This window comes from Daphnia magna, linkage group LG10, assembly GCF_020631705.1.
Source record: "Daphnia magna isolate NIES linkage group LG10, ASM2063170v1.1, whole genome shotgun sequence".
Lineage (NCBI taxonomy): Eukaryota > Metazoa > Arthropoda > Branchiopoda > Diplostraca > Daphniidae > Daphnia > Daphnia magna.
The window spans coordinates 1,942,855-1,957,655 of record NC_059191.1 but is presented as its reverse complement, the minus strand read 5'-3'; the positions used below and the strand labels follow the sequence as shown (position 1 = coordinate 1,957,655).

At 39.6% G+C, this 14,801-nt stretch overlaps 4 protein-coding genes across 9 annotated transcripts; all 4 read left to right on the top strand.

Annotated features, from left to right (window-relative positions):
- The first annotated feature begins 257 nt into the window (after positions 1-257).
- LOC116931838 (poly(A) RNA polymerase, mitochondrial) lies at positions 258-2,677 on the top strand. Of its 3 annotated transcripts, XM_032939486.2 has the most exons (7): positions 258-496; positions 553-737; positions 810-1,037; positions 1,099-1,201; positions 1,286-1,443; positions 1,504-1,592; positions 1,654-2,677. In XM_032939486.2, exons 1-7 carry the CDS (start codon positions 340-342, stop codon positions 2,603-2,605), a joined length of 1,872 nt encoding a protein of 623 aa, XP_032795377.1. In that variant the 5' UTR covers positions 258-339; the 3' UTR covers positions 2,606-2,677. The 3 variants fall into 3 exon arrangements, with proteins under 3 accessions (XP_032795377.1, XP_032795375.1, XP_032795376.1); XM_032939484.2 differs by having other exon boundaries at positions 1,099-1,443; XM_032939485.2 differs by having other exon boundaries at positions 259-496; positions 571-737; positions 1,099-1,443.
- A 305-nt stretch (positions 2,678-2,982) lies between these two features.
- LOC116931836 (elongator complex protein 1) lies at positions 2,983-8,129 on the top strand. Of its 3 annotated transcripts, none has more exons than XM_045179487.1 (19): positions 2,983-3,223; positions 3,287-3,412; positions 3,469-3,631; positions 3,695-3,877; positions 3,954-4,171; positions 4,234-4,418; positions 4,489-4,604; positions 4,661-5,045; positions 5,105-5,599; positions 5,663-5,827; positions 5,893-5,995; positions 6,073-6,178; positions 6,241-6,365; positions 6,435-6,841; positions 6,900-7,093; positions 7,159-7,512; positions 7,576-7,739; positions 7,805-7,895; positions 7,959-8,129. In XM_045179487.1, exons 1-19 carry the CDS (start codon positions 3,071-3,073, stop codon positions 8,021-8,023), a joined length of 3,798 nt encoding a protein of 1,265 aa, XP_045035422.1. In that variant the 5' UTR covers positions 2,983-3,070; the 3' UTR covers positions 8,024-8,129. The 3 variants fall into 3 exon arrangements, with proteins under 3 accessions (XP_045035422.1, XP_032795373.2, XP_032795374.2); XM_032939482.2 differs by having other exon boundaries at positions 6,238-6,365; XM_032939483.2 differs by lacking the exon at positions 2,983-3,223 and having other exon boundaries at positions 3,482-3,631; positions 6,238-6,365.
- Positions 8,130-8,633: 504 nt separating this feature from the next.
- On the top strand, positions 8,634-11,153 carry LOC116931840 (alpha-N-acetylgalactosaminidase). Its single transcript, XM_032939491.2, has 12 exons — positions 8,634-8,794; positions 8,881-9,005; positions 9,071-9,132; positions 9,217-9,391; positions 9,457-9,517; positions 9,590-9,703; positions 9,774-9,837; positions 9,913-9,943; positions 10,019-10,180; positions 10,247-10,444; positions 10,521-10,758; positions 10,856-11,153. Exons 2-12 carry the CDS (start codon positions 8,910-8,912, stop codon positions 10,927-10,929), a joined length of 1,275 nt encoding a protein of 424 aa, XP_032795382.1. The 5' UTR covers positions 8,634-8,794; positions 8,881-8,909; the 3' UTR covers positions 10,930-11,153.
- Positions 11,154-12,009: 856 nt separating this feature from the next.
- On the top strand, positions 12,010-14,794 carry LOC116931839 (longitudinals lacking protein, isoforms N/O/W/X/Y). 2 transcript variants are annotated; one of them, XM_032939489.2, is made up of 5 exons: positions 12,010-12,449; positions 12,564-13,076; positions 13,132-13,480; positions 13,556-13,711; positions 13,781-14,794. In XM_032939489.2, exons 1-5 carry the CDS (start codon positions 12,381-12,383, stop codon positions 14,026-14,028), a joined length of 1,335 nt encoding a protein of 444 aa, XP_032795380.2. In that variant the 5' UTR covers positions 12,010-12,380; the 3' UTR covers positions 14,029-14,794. The 2 variants fall into 2 exon arrangements, with proteins under 2 accessions (XP_032795380.2, XP_032795378.2); XM_032939487.2 differs by having other exon boundaries at positions 12,013-12,563; positions 12,621-13,076.
- Positions 14,795-14,801: the final 7 nt, after the last annotated feature.

Below are 14,801 nucleotides of genomic sequence, written 5' to 3'. Positions count from 1 at the left end.
CTACCGTAATTCACTTCCATGCAGGCGGTTGGTGTTACGTTTTACTTTATACCGGCAATAGCAATTTGGTGCTAAATATGTTATGACAACGTCTAAGGTCTAAGGTTCATGAATGCTAAGCTTAATAATTAATACTGATTGATACTGTTTGAGACAAAACATGAAAATTAAGTCTTAAGAAGTTATAAGTTACACTACACAATCAAATGTCAGGTTTTATAGAACAAATTTGAAACCCTGCAAGGAATTTTCCCTTCGAATGGATTTTCAAGATGGCAGCCCCCATGAACCGGCTAAACAAACCTGCTTCTAAACCTCATCAGCGTTCATAACACAGTCATGCGCTACTCCTTTGTACACACGAGCCATCACGTCAGACCGTATCTTCATAAAGTAAAACTTAAATTTGACGTCTTTAGACATGTCAGGACGTTTTCCACAGCAGATAAACCTACAGTTGTGGAAGAATCCACTAAAACACACCCATCTACCAATGGTGAAGCTACTTTTAATATCACAACAGTGTAGCCGAACTAAAAAATTTTATTCAAGTCTGCACCTTTTCTTTAGATAAAAGACAATGTTTTGATGATATGGTGGAATTTCGTAAAAAACAAGCTAGATCATCAGTTGTTGTTCAGGTGGGAAACCCTTTAAAATCTGCAGCTCTGGTAAATCAGGTGTGCTCAAGACATGGAAATGTGTCAAATCTCTTCCATTACACACATAAAGACAAGGTGAAAATTATAGTCTGATAATATACTGCTTTTCAATAACCTTTTGATATTCTAAAATACCAATGTTCACAGGAGTTACTTCTTTTAGAGTTTGATTCTGAGTTGTCTGCTGTAAATCTACTTGCTAGTTGTTCTCACAACAATAATGTTAAAGTGATTCCAGCTGCCTCACCCTTCCTGTGGTTGAAGGCTATGCCTTCAGAGTCATCTGCTTCCATGTCTGCTAGATTTCCTCTGATTATGAATGAAGACAATTTAGCAAATGACAACCTAGAAGAACTTCTTTCCAATGCAAAATCGGTAGACATGAGATTATGGCTGGTAGATATTCCAAATTTAACAAAATAATATTTTGTCACAGATATCGGAGCAGATGATTATTTTGGAAGATCAGACTCGTTTATCGGAAATTGGCCATAGGCTCAGGTGGATAACCTGCGTTCAAATTGAGCGGATGCTCTCGGGTTTGTTTCCTAGTCTACAAGTTTTACCATTCGGCTCCTTTGTCAATGGTTGCGGACGTAATGGTTGTGATCTGGATATGGCAGTCTCCCTGGATGGTCATTGTGGGACGGAACCATTGGAAGTGAAATCACCTCTCATTTTCCAAGCCAAAGCTGCAATAAACAACCCCAGGCTTCAGACGCAAAGACATATTGAAGTTTTTGCAGATATTCTCCAAAACTTTACAACAGGTTGCACTCAGGTCAGTCGTGGTATTATTATTGATACTAAAGCCCAACTCATAGTCATTGCTTTCTTGTAGGTTCAAAGGATATTGCAAGCTAGGGTACCAATCGTTAAATTCTACCACGAATTCACCGGAGTCGACTGTGACCTATCTATGGGGTCATTGTAAGTTGCTCTTTACTCCACTGCCTTCTAAATAGAAAACAAAAAACCTATTTTCTTTCAGAACGGGCGTTTTCATGTCTGAGTTGCTGTATCTCTATGATAAAATCGATTGGAGGTTCAGGCCGTTAGTGACAGCCGTAAGACATTGGGGTGCTTGGGCTAGGCTAACGGATATGGTTCCGGGCCCTCGAATAACCAATTTTACACTTACTCTTATGGTGGTCTTTTTCTTGCAACGTCGCTCTCCAGCAATTTTACCAACACTAAGTGAAATGATCAAATTAGCTAGACCTCAAGTGGACACCCGACAAACAAATGACGTCGATTGCACCTTCCTGCGGGATCCGGCCATGTTCCAGGAGCGCGGAAAATTAAATCAAGAATCACTTGAGGACCTTTTCGTAGAGTTTTTGCGATTCATTGAAAGCTTCGATTTTAATGAACGAAGTGTGTCCATTATCACGGGCACTGCGCTCAGAAAATTCGATTCGAAGCCCCTTTACGTGCAAAATCCACTTGAACGTGAACTGAATGTTGGCAGGAATGTTAACCTCAAAGAACTCACCCGCGTTGTTATGGAAGCCAGAAACGCACTCTACATTTTGGAGACCCAAGAAGATCAGGGTCCCGCAAACTGGGGACTGTTGGCTCTCCCACGAGCCGAACGAGTACGACGTTTAAACCCAAAGTCGTCGCATCACAACCATGTGCCTCAGATAGATATGAAAGATCTCTTTTCAACCGATACTGACGATGAAATTGACGATTTCATTGAAGCGAAAGTTTCCAAGGGCGATGTTTTCCTACAGACCAGATCTCCCTTTACAGCAGCACATAGCCAAACGAAACCGTCAGCAACAGAAACACGTCCTGCTTCGGGTTTGAACACTCTTAACGGATTTATTAAACAAGTACAACTTAATACTGGATTAGCAGTAAATAAATCGCCGAAAAACCTACCTTTGAAATCCGAAAAGAATCGAAAGCCAATCGAAAAGCAAAAACGGAAGTAGTATATCACTTCGGACTATTAAAAAATTTGATGATGTACAGTATTGTGATCAATAAATCAAACTTTATTCAAAGATGCTCTTTAAACTGGTCCCATGTAATTTTTTAAGAGAAAATTTTAACAATAAACAGTTAATCTACTTTTTTAGAAAGTTCGTTGTGGTATTTCATTACGTGTAACATGGAAACCACATAATCAGCACCTGGTTATAATAGTTGGCTAAGGTGGTGTGCTTAAATTACTAGTGTTAAGTTTGCTGAATTATTTCAAGAATAACAACCTTAATTTGAATTTACCCTTGAAATAGAAGGTTGAAGTGGTTGAAGAACCTTCCGCAATTTTTATCCCCGCTGTTTAGGGATACCATAATGTTTAAATTTTCGTCTGCTCGGCACACGTGAACTTTTTTCCGACAGATCAACATAAATTTGTTTAAGTATTTCTTTCAAAGTACTCAAATCTAGAAATGCGAAATTTAAATTTAATTGATAAGAAGGCAGCATCGTGCTCCTTCTTAAAAGACTGTTGTGCAGCAACCATAGAAAGAAATTTGATGTTTTTTGCCAACCAGAATGAACTGTGCAAATTGGATGTCGATCAGCCAAATGCGGAAGACAGTGTAAGAGATTTTTCAATAGCTGCGTTCGTTTATCCTAATTGAATTGGTTTCTGAAAATCTCAGGTTGAGGTACTAGGACCTTTAGATGTTGGAAGTGTTTTGGATTTAAAATATTTACCAGAAGAGGATGTGCTAGCAATAGTTGCAAAAATAGGAAGTGTTTCTGTTTACAACCTAAGCTCATCAGAGGTTTGCTAAAAAAAATGGCTCAGACAGTTGTAAAAATTTTCAAAATCCTGTTATAGTTTGACGTTGTAGGTGATGTTGCAGGAGGAATTTCTGGGTGTTGTTGGAGTCCAGATATGGAAACACTTGTTATTATTTCTGAAACAGGAAATGTACTTATGATGAGCCGTACATGGGATGTTATTCAGGAGGCACCTCTTTTTCAACAGGACTTTGGTGAAGGTAATGATTATCTTCTGCCTGGTTGCTACTAAAAGAATGAAAGAAATCAATCTATTTGTTTAGCTAAGTTTGTTTCAGTTGGATGGGGTTCTAAGGAAACCCAGTTTCACGGGTCAGAAGGAAAAGATGCACGAAGTAAAAAGCAGATCGATTGCTCTTTAGCTGATTGGGACGATAGAGCAACCCGAATCGTTTGGCGAGCTGATGGACTTTTCTTTGCAGTTAATGCAGTTGAACCAAATACAGGTACTGCTACTTTATTTTCGTTTATACCATATGTTAGTTTGATTCCTAAAAGTAAACCATTTTTCTAAATCTAAAGGCCATCGTTTAATAAGGGTATTCAATAGAGAGGGCTTTTTACAGTCGACGAGCGAACCTGTTAGTCAATTGTGCCAGAGCCTCTCATGGCGCTCATCTGGAGCCAGTGGTCTCATTACCAGCACTGTTTCTCTTGTGCAACAGGGAAAACAACAAGTGGCGTTCTTCGAAAAAAATGGACTACGTCACGGGGAGTTCGACTTTCCCGTCGGGCAACAAGTATACAGCTATTCTCTTTTCTATGCAATAGCATTCGATTTCTTACTGTGATCCTATTTCAGGTTTTGGAGTCTTATTGGAACGGTGACTCCACGATCTTAGCAATGATAATACGCTTCGACCAAGATGTTTATGGTCTTCAGCTTTGGACAATGGCTAATTATCATTGGTACATGAAGCATTTTTGTCCGTTTAAAAAAGGACTCCGGCCACTGTGGGTTATGTGGGACGTCATTGAAACAAATAGGTATTATTAAATCATTGTGTAAGAAAAATCAAAGAAATCCAGTCGTTTATTATTCGTGATACTTGCACAGGCTTCATATTATTGTTTCCAATGGCACGTATGTCATGACCGATTATCAGCCCATCGTAACATCCAGCAAAGACCTGACGTCAAGTGATCCTGCCTGTATTGCTGTCGTTGACAACTGTAAGTTGATCTAACCGACATTTAGGAGACCTATTAAAACATGTTTTTACCTACAGGCAAACTGAAGATTACCTTCCTCCGCGAGTCAATCGTCCCGCCACCCATGTGTGGCTGGGAAATTGAGTTTTCATCGTCTATTCATTCCGTTGATTTGCTTTCCAGTTTTTCAAGCCGCCTCAGTGTGTTGACTCACAGTGGTTTGGTACACTTTTTCCGGCTTACTGATCGCGAAATTGAAGAGAAGTTGTGTCATCCTGACGTTAAAATTGTCTGCAAAGAAGGAGGACATTTCCGACCTGTTTTGGATTTCACAGCCTCATTAAGCTTACCTGTCAACTACCAATTATACCATTTTCGGTTGGTAAATCCTTCCACAATAGTTTCGTCTGCTTTAAACCAGTTACTGGTCTTAGAACTAAACGAAACCATCTTCACAATCAAGTATGTTTTTTCCTATATTCATATTAGAAGTGTTATTCTTATAATTTTCTGTTTTGTAGAGACACAATTACTTTAGATACGAGAATTGGGGGAATTGAAGTGCTACGCAGACAGCAAAATACGGTGTTGATCCACCTAGTTGACGGCAAACTTTTAGAACTCCACACCGATGACATGAAAATTTCTGATTCTGTCGTGTTTCCTGAATTTTGTTGCCGAATTGAGTGGATCGATGGTCATGTAGTTGGTCTGGCTGCAAGCGGACGCTTATACGTTGACGGGAAGGAGATCTTGTCAGCCGTTAGCTCCTTCGTCGCGCATTCACATTTCCTGCTGGTGACTTCACTGCAAAAGCATAGGCTGCTTTGTCTACCTCTTTCTGGATTATCCAATCCTAACCTAGCAATAACCGAAAGAGCCATTGAAAGAGGAGCTAAATTGGTGCATGCAGTCGCAATGGAGACTACCGTTATTTTGCAAATGCCACGTGGCAACCTGGAAGCAATTCATCCTCGAGCCCTTTCCTTAAACATCATGAAATCGTTAATTGACAAGTAAAATTAACCCTTTTACTTTTAGAAGACATGGTGACAACTAAACCTGTATTACATTTTCAGGCAATCTTATTCGGATGCATTCGTCTTAATGAAGAAGCAACGAATCAATTTAAACTTGTTGTATGATCATAGCCCCAGTGCGTTTCTAGAACACTGTTTGCAGTTTGTCGAGCAAGTTAGCTGCGTGGATGTGGCCAACCTCAATCTCTTCCTAGGAGAACTACAGTATATATTATTTTTTTTTTTTCCGGAAATTTTATATAATTCATAGAACTTTAATATTCTTATAGGGATGAAGATTTCACTACAACAATGTACCAAAGCCATTATGAAAACAAATCGACGCCAAAAGATAACGGAAAAGTGAATACAGTTTGCAGCAGACTAAGAGAGGTATTTTTTTTTTTTTTTTTTTTTGTAATTTAATGGTTGAAATTACATGTTGGCAAAACTAAGCTTATCTATCTTAGGTTATGATCGAAAAAGATAGTCTAAAGTATCTCCTTCCTATTATCACTTCATATATAAAGCAAGCGATGGTAGACCAAGCTTTGAAAAGGGTTCAAGTCCTCACAGGTAGTTTTTTTTTATTTTTTAACAAAGCGAACTCTTTAGTGAATCATCATTTGTTGTAGAAGAATCTTTGAAAGATCAAGCTCTCAAATACATGGCCGTCTTGGTCGATGGAGAGCAACTGTACAAAGAAGCATTGGCCACCTATGACTTGCAGTTGACGCTAATGGTAGCTCATCGTAGCCAAAAGGTATTGTCGCAAAAGTCCCTATTTCATAATTTGTCTATTAAAATGTTTATTTTTTGCATTATATTACAGGATCCCAAGGAGTATCTAGCATTTTTGAACGATTTGAAAGCCATGGCCGATGACAATGAACGACGTTTTACCATCGACAACTCTTTAAAGTGTTACGATTCAGCCATCCGTCACTTATGTCGCTGTCGACCCGTCAGAACCGAACAGATCATCGCTTATATGAAACTTCACAGGACATACGTTTCCGTCGTAGATGAACTGTGCACTGTGTTGCCTAAAGATGAAGTCAAAACAGCTTTACAAGCGGCAGCTTGCCTGCAAGCTGAAATCCTGGCATCCAGGGATAATCACGAAGAAGCCGGTTATCTCTACCAGCGAGTGGAGGCCTACGATTTGGCCCTTCATTCTTTTGAACAGTGTGGAATGTGGGCCAATTGTTTATCGCTTGCATCTAAACTTCAATTAAAGTAACGCAAATTAATTTAAATTAATTTTGAATGTAAGCTAAACAAATTTCTCTTAAAGTGAGGTGGAGACGAAGAGTTTGGTATCCAAACTAGTTACGCGTCTACGCTCTTCAAAAAAACATGGTGATGCCGCACAATTAGCTGAATATCATTTGGGAGATTATCAACTAGCTGGGCAATGTTTAATTGATGGTCTCTTTTTCAGAGAAGCTTGGGCTCTAGCCTATAGACATGATATAGTAAATTGGGCAGGTATGACAGCTGGGTGTTCAAGTAGAGAACTTTGTTTTTTTAATGCCGTATTTTTGGTGAAACAGAGACAACACTGAAGAACGAGTTGAATGAAGCGTTCCAGTTGATAGAAGCTAAATTGGAGCAGGTGGAACAAGAGTGCTGCAAATATTCTCAGCGTTTATCCGTCGTCCGACAGGATCTGCTGTACAAGCGTGATCATCCACCTGCTGAAACAGATCATGGGGACCTTTACTCGGAAACGGGGAGTAGCATTTTCACGCACTCTACCGGCACGTCAGGGAGGACGTTTCGATCCTCCAAAAATCGTCGAAAGCAGGAGAGAAAGAAATTGCGACTCAAAGAAGGAAGTCCATTTGAAGATATGGCCATTATCAATGAGCTACACGTACTCTACTCATCAATCTCTACTGTCCTCCGTATGTTCCCAGTTCTTCCTCATTTGTTAGTGTTTTACTTTATTTTCGCATGATTTTACGCAGAGGACGTGGGTCGCCTTCTAAGAGGAGAGTTGATCATTTCAAAAGATTGGAGCCGAGCCAAGTGCCTTCAAAATAAAACTGAGTCGCTGCTAAGACTAATGGAGGAAAAAAAGAAAGACATTTGGAACTTTTCTTTGAACCCAAAAAATCAAGAGAGTGACAAGGTAAGTTTCAAGCATATAGATCATTTAAATCTTGAAATTGTCTTCATTTTTCTTTCATTTTCTAGAATTTTGGGCCATCAGCTACTACTGAAATGATCATCTCACAAGTAAATCAAGAAAAAGAAGAATTCTTTTCCACACGTTACTTGGAACTTGGTAATGTATAACTATTCAAGTTTAGAGAGGAAAAGGGAAAATTATAACTTCATATTTTTTCAGATATCAAAATACGCAGTCAACCTGATTCACCAGATACGACTTGGAAACTTGATAGTCTTAAATAAAGGCTATCTTGCAACATTGTCACTTTCACAAAATGTACACTGCAACCCCTGCGTGCTTTATAGGTTTCCGATTTCTCAGTTTGAATACAAGCACCAAATTATTAAATCCTTGTTTTCCAGATTCTTTGGCATTTCTTTAGACATTTAAAGCTTCTTTGGTTTTACCTTTTGTCTGTGATGGCATGAAGTAACAATTATAGCTCCTTAGTATTCTTCCACGTCTATATCTGTACCAATGTGTTACATTAGCTTTATCATAAGAGGAATGGGTTTCAAGCAATTACATCGAAGTGCACAACACAAAGTCACAAACGTGGTCATCTAAAAATCAAACTGTTATATTATAAGCATAGCAAGATTTAACCCGTGCACGAATAGCACGACCTAAAATAATTGAAAATATCGAAACGCAAAATAAAAGCGGAAGACGATGATTGCAAATTTGTAGTTTCTGGTGAACTACCCAACTCATCGATTCGCAATCGTACACGATGGATAATTTACGTTGCAATTTGGCGCGTTTTCCACGATTTCCCATTGGACAAAAAGTTGTAGCCTTTGGCACATTTTAGTTATACACACCCCTTTCCGTCTTTCAGATTTCAAGTTTTAAGTGAATTCTGTTGTCAGGGGTATTTTGAATTCTTGAATTTGAGCACTTCGTTGTCTGTGATTTGAGCAAGGTTGAAAAAGCAGAATTCAGAAAGTAGTTCAACGATCTGATACGGGATCAATCCATTCATCTCTATATAGCTAGCTTGGGATTACATGGTAAAACAAGTATTTTATTTTGAATTATATTATGGCAATATTTCTCTGGAAATAATTAAATATTTTTTTTTGTTTCACTGATAAAGAAACATAGAAAACGTTCATTGGACTCCTGATGAAGTTTGTCAGCTTAATTGGACTTATTTGCATTTGGGTCTGTGGAGCCCTTGCCCTTGAAAATGGATTAGCCCGAACACCACCAATGGGATGGGTAAATCTTTGTTGTACCCACCCACATCCTATACCTTTTACATTTAATTTCTTAACTCCTTCCAGCTTGCATGGGAAAGATTCCGTTGTAATACAGACTGTACCAATGATCCTGAAAACTGCATTAGGTAATATTACTATATGTTACATATAATGATGTAACCATAAATTCATTCATTATTATTATATGTTTTACTAATGTTTTATTAAAGCGAAAAATTATTTATGAACATGGCTGATTTAATGGTGTCTGAGGGTTATTTGAGTGCTGGTTACAACATCATTTCACTTGATGATTGTTGGCTTAGCCATAATCGCTCAGAAAGTGGACAGCTTCAGGCAGATGCCAACCGTTTCCCCAATGGAATCAAAGCTCTTGCAGATTATGTTAGTTGACACATTGCTTATTTGTTTTGATTCCCTCTATTTAAAAATCTTTTTTGGGGTTTAAGGTCCACTCTAGAGGTCTCTTTTTTGGGATGTATGAAGATTATGGAACTTTAACCTGTGGAGGTACTTGCAACAAGTTAATATAAAGTATATCTATACATGGATAATATTACTTTTTGTTTGTTGATAAAATAGGATATCCAGGGATTCTCAATCACTTAGAAACAGATGCTAAAACATTTGCTGATTGGGGAGTTGATTATGTCAAGCTAGATGGATGCTATGCTGATCCTTCTGAAATGGACAAAGGTATTGCTTAGTGCAAAGCACGGTGGTTTAAAATCTTTGCTACAAAATGCCCGATAAACTTTCGTAATAGGATACCCGGACTTCGGATCTTTGCTGAATCAAACTGGTAGACCCATGGTGTACTCTTGTAGTTGGTAATACGATAATATGACATAATGACGATTAAGAAGGCAGAAATGATTATAATTTTTTATTCGTCTGAAATTCAGGCCGGATTATCAAATCGAAAAAGGAATACAGGTAAGTTATATTAATGTTTTCGAAGATACCACATTTCGACTCTATTGCAGTGTCTGATTTTTGTATAAAACCTAGCCCAACTATACTTTCATTGGAACTGTATGCAATCTGTGGCGAAATTTCGACGATATTGACGATTCGTGGGCTAGCGTGTCGAGTATCATTGACTATTATGGCGATAATCAAGATACGTTGATTCCTGCCGCTGGACCTGGTCATTGGAACGATCCCGACATGGTAAAAATCCAGAATTTGTTATTATTTTTTCCCCCTTTTAATCTAAATGTTGTTATCGCTTTGAAGCTGATTATTGGCAACTTTGGCCTGAGTTATGACCAAAGCCGGGCACAGATGTCCATGTGGGCGATTTTAGCCTCGCCACTCTTCATGTCAGTTGATTTGCGGACCATAAAACCCGAGATGAAGGCAATCCTTCAAAACAAGAACATAATTGAAGTCAACCAGGATGAATTAGGCATTCAAGGCAGGCGGATATTTAAGGTTTGAAGAAAAAAAAAGACATTTAATAGAGTGCATCTTTTTCTTATAAATGGAAAATCGGTTTTATGCGGAATAGAAATCTGGTGTCGAAATTTGGGTGAAACCTGTTCAGCCAAGTTTAGGAGACAATCGTTCTGCAGCGCTAGCTTTTCTTAACCGCCGAACAGACGGAACGCCAACTCGAGTATCCATCGTACTGCGTGACGCTGGCCTTACGTCTACGTCAGGTTACAAAGTACAAGAGATGTTTGATGGGTTAAATCTGGGAATCTTCCATCCTGATAACACTTTAACCGTTGTCGTGAATCCTTCTGGTAATGAAAATTTTAAAATGTTCAAAAATTTAAAAATAGTATTTGTATTTAAGTGTTATTAATATGTTTGCTCTTTATTTCCAATATTTTAAAATAGGTGTCGTAATGGTCAAATGTACTATCCAGAAGAAAAAGTCCCTTGTTTCAAAGAAAAAATTGGTTGGAAAGTAATTCTTCTGCTAGCAAGATAAGCTTCCTTAGTCTTCATTCCTTGGATCACTAACTACACAGCCTATTCCTCTGTTTGGTTCCAAAGTATTAACAAAATATAATCCACGTTATGAAACTGCCGTCGTCCGATTTATGGGTACGTCTATATCGTGCTGTAAATTCGCCGTAATGTTCACCCACTACTGGGAGCTATAACCTCCGTTAATACAAAGTGATTCTCTTAATTATGAGCCAATGAAATTCCTTGGCTGAAGGCCAATAGTTAAATTTAAAGAAAAAAGAAAAGAAGGGGGAGTGGGGGGGGGCGAGAAATTTACAATGCCCGCAAAAGACCGGAACGATATTGTTCAGCCATGAAACGCTCAGGGCAATCAACCAGTTCTAAGCAGAGACCATCCGTCATTCACTGGATATTCTACTACTTCCTGCTTAACCTCAGACAGGAGATCTGCCTAGATGTAACTCGAATAATTTTATTGCTCCTTTCATATCATAGCGTCTGCCATTTAGGTTTTATTTCGAAAATTGGATCAAATGAGTTAGGATTTTAGCAATTTACAATGTATGCCAGCTAAAGAGAACATTGTTTCAAAGTCCCACTCAAGAAGGTGGCATATGCTAGACAAATTTCTAGTTTATATTTAAAATGAGCGCTAAAATTCGATAAAAATTTGTGTTCCAAAAACAACACGTTTTTAAACCGCTTCATAAAAATATGTGGCGCCAACGATGCACCGTGGCGACTATATAAGGAGAACAATTCTACGACAAAGGCCGCACATTTTCTCCTCATGTTTGGAATACGGTTTTCCCATTTTAGATTTTCTGCCGGAAATGCAGAGTCATCTATATGTTTTTTGATGCAATCTATTGAAATTTTAATTTCCTTGCATATGACCGATTTGGTTCTTTTTGTTTGGCAATTGTCCGAAGTTACAATTTTTACAAGACCTTACCATGCTACCATGCATACAAAGCAACCATACGCTGCTGGAGAAAATACTGGTTCTGCTAACGTCACCACCAGGGGTCTCTAAGAAGACGCCCAGAACTGAAAACACGTTCACAAGAAATCTACTGTCCTTTAAGATCGGTGGAAATGAGGAGATAGCCTTCAGTTGAAAGGATTTATCAACTTGTCTCCCCCAACATATTCTCGCCGACGAAGTGAAAAAGCCGCCTTGTCACCCTTTTCTTAGCTCTTTCATCTCTTCCTTCTGGTTCTTTCAATTGAATTCCGATAGGCTGTCCTTTGTTGTTGGCTGTTGTTTTTTAACATTTTCAGTTTCTAACGTAGTGATTGTGTTTGGACGCATTCAGAGTGTCGTCCAAGCAATTGGATTTTACGACATAAAAAGGCTGCTGCCGCCGGAGAATTTTTGTTCTTATTCCTAGCCCCTCGGGTCTAAACTCCATTCCCATGAAATCCACACAGTTGAAAACAACAAACCATGAGCCCAGTCAGTGAAGTGGAGGGTTACTGTCTACGCTGGAACAACCACCACGGAACTCTGATTGATGTAATACAGTCCCTTTACCAAGAGCAAAGTTTTGTTGATGTTACTTTAACGTCTGATGGGAAATCAATTCAAGTTCACAGATTAGTATTGTGTGCTGTTTCTCCATACTTTCAGGTATTTATTCAAAAGCATACTGCCTTCCTATTGAGAAACTTGTGCTCTTCAACGCAGGAACTACTATCAAACGACTGTGACAAACAAGCCATTATCTTCCTGAAGGATATTCCTTTCCACCACCTTCAAGCCCTGGTTCACTACATATACCACGGTGAGGTTAATATTGCTGAAGACCAACTTGCAGATCTACTCAGCACAGCAGAGTCCCTGCAAATTAAGGGTCTTACCGACAGTGATTGTAAGATGAACAATATTGAGCAGAGGAATCCTGATGACCTCGCTGAAAGCCTTCGCCTGAACCAGATAGGACAGGGCATCAACATAACTGAAACCTCCTGCGAAGCCAGTTCGCCCGATTCGTGTGAAGTCGCAGCAACCATTGCCACCCAGGGACCCTCACCGAGTCTTGCCTCCGCTACCCTCTCATTACCTTTTATGACAACAACGTCAACAACTTCCTTGCATTCATTACAGCAGCCTATCTATTCTACCAATCCTATGGCTTCTCAGGTACATCGGTGAGTTTACAGAATAACACGTTTGGTTTTATTTACGCTGTTCTCAGGCAAATAATAATGGCGTGCCATTCGGGACGGCACCGAAGTTGGAAACCGAAAACGAAAGTAGTGTGGCAAGTGAAAATGAGGAGTGGAGTGACGCAGATCTAACAGGGCCTACAACACCTCATCAGCCGCAAGCTCATCCGGCGCAAACGCACCAGACGCAAGCTCATCAAACGCAGGCTCACCAACCTCAACCTCACCAAACGCAGGCCCACCAGACGCAGGCCCACCAAACGCAAACCCACCAAACGCAAACCCACCAAACGCAGACACATCAAGTCGGGGTTACGGCCGCTGCGGTCGCTGCAGCTGCTGTGGCTGCCCAATCGTTTGCTTCCACCACACCATACCGTGAGTGATTTTTAAATAGATTGACTGTACAGAGATCTGTTAAATTTATTTTTTTTTTTTTTTTTTACGAAATAGCCCACGTTCCTTGGGGAGAGAGTTTGGCAGCCGCTGCAGCCGCAGCTATTGCCTCTTCCTCTTCTCTCGCTGGCCCTTCAGGAGCTTTAGGAGTTTACAACATTCAACCACCGACAACGGGACCCCCAGTTGTCGCACCTGCCCGTGGCAAACAACGTAAGGCTAAATTTTACCACAATTTTCTTAAATCCTTCTATCAGCTTTTCAATTTCATTATTTCAATAGGCAACAGTCGCCGTCCGTCCCGGCCGTCAGGCAATACGACTACAGCTACCCTTATCCAAGATAAACCATATGTGTGTCCGCGATGTGGCCGATGCTACTCGCGGCGCGGTGCCCTCATCCAACATCAGCGCTACGAATGCGGAATTGAGCCTCAATTTTCCTGCCCAATGTGCCCCTACAAGATAAAACGCAAAGACAGTCTCAACCGGCATATCCGCAATATGCACCACAATCAGAATACCAACTAACCGTTTCCTGTAGCCATTATTTCAAGATGTGCACGTGGATACGTGTTCGTGTTAGGTACAAACAAGATATACAGACGCAACTGTTTCCTCTTCCTTCAACACAGCTCTTTACGTGTCCTTAGGTGCCTGTTTGTTAGTGTCGAAGTGATTAAGTGAAACAAAAGTGGAACGTTAAATCTTTTGAAAGTCTTGTGCACTGATCCTTTTTAGCGAAGAATTCCTTTCCTTTTGTCTGAGTGTGGTAATTTTTTTTTTTTTTTTTCTTAACTTAGATAATATGCCGGTTCAATGATTTCATTCATTCAGTGGCGCTTTTTTTTTCTAAGTGCTTCTCCTCTGCCCTATTGTGTGTTTGAGCGGAAGTTTCTTGTCTCCTTGAAGGCTTTACTTCTTTTGTTTTCCGTTTTTTCCTGGGGGGTTCAGCTCTTCAAGGGATTGAATTGGTTCCGTTCCGTGAAATGTTTTTTATTATTATTTTTTTTTTTTCTTTCTTTTGGGTAATCTCCTCACCTTTCGATGGTGTCGAGAAAGTAAAGGGAAATGGATAACTTCTTTGTCCATTCTTTGAATGACCGAGTTAACTTTTATCATTAGAATCATTCTCCCCGTGTCCTTCTTCCCCACCTACACAGCACACACTTCATTCCCCCTGTTTGGACAACACTGATTTAAAAAAATGTCTGATGCATAGAAAGATCCTTCAACTTTAAATGAAATCCACGAAAACCTATGAGCGAAGAAAATACATTTGTGGCTTTGAACAGAATATCTCA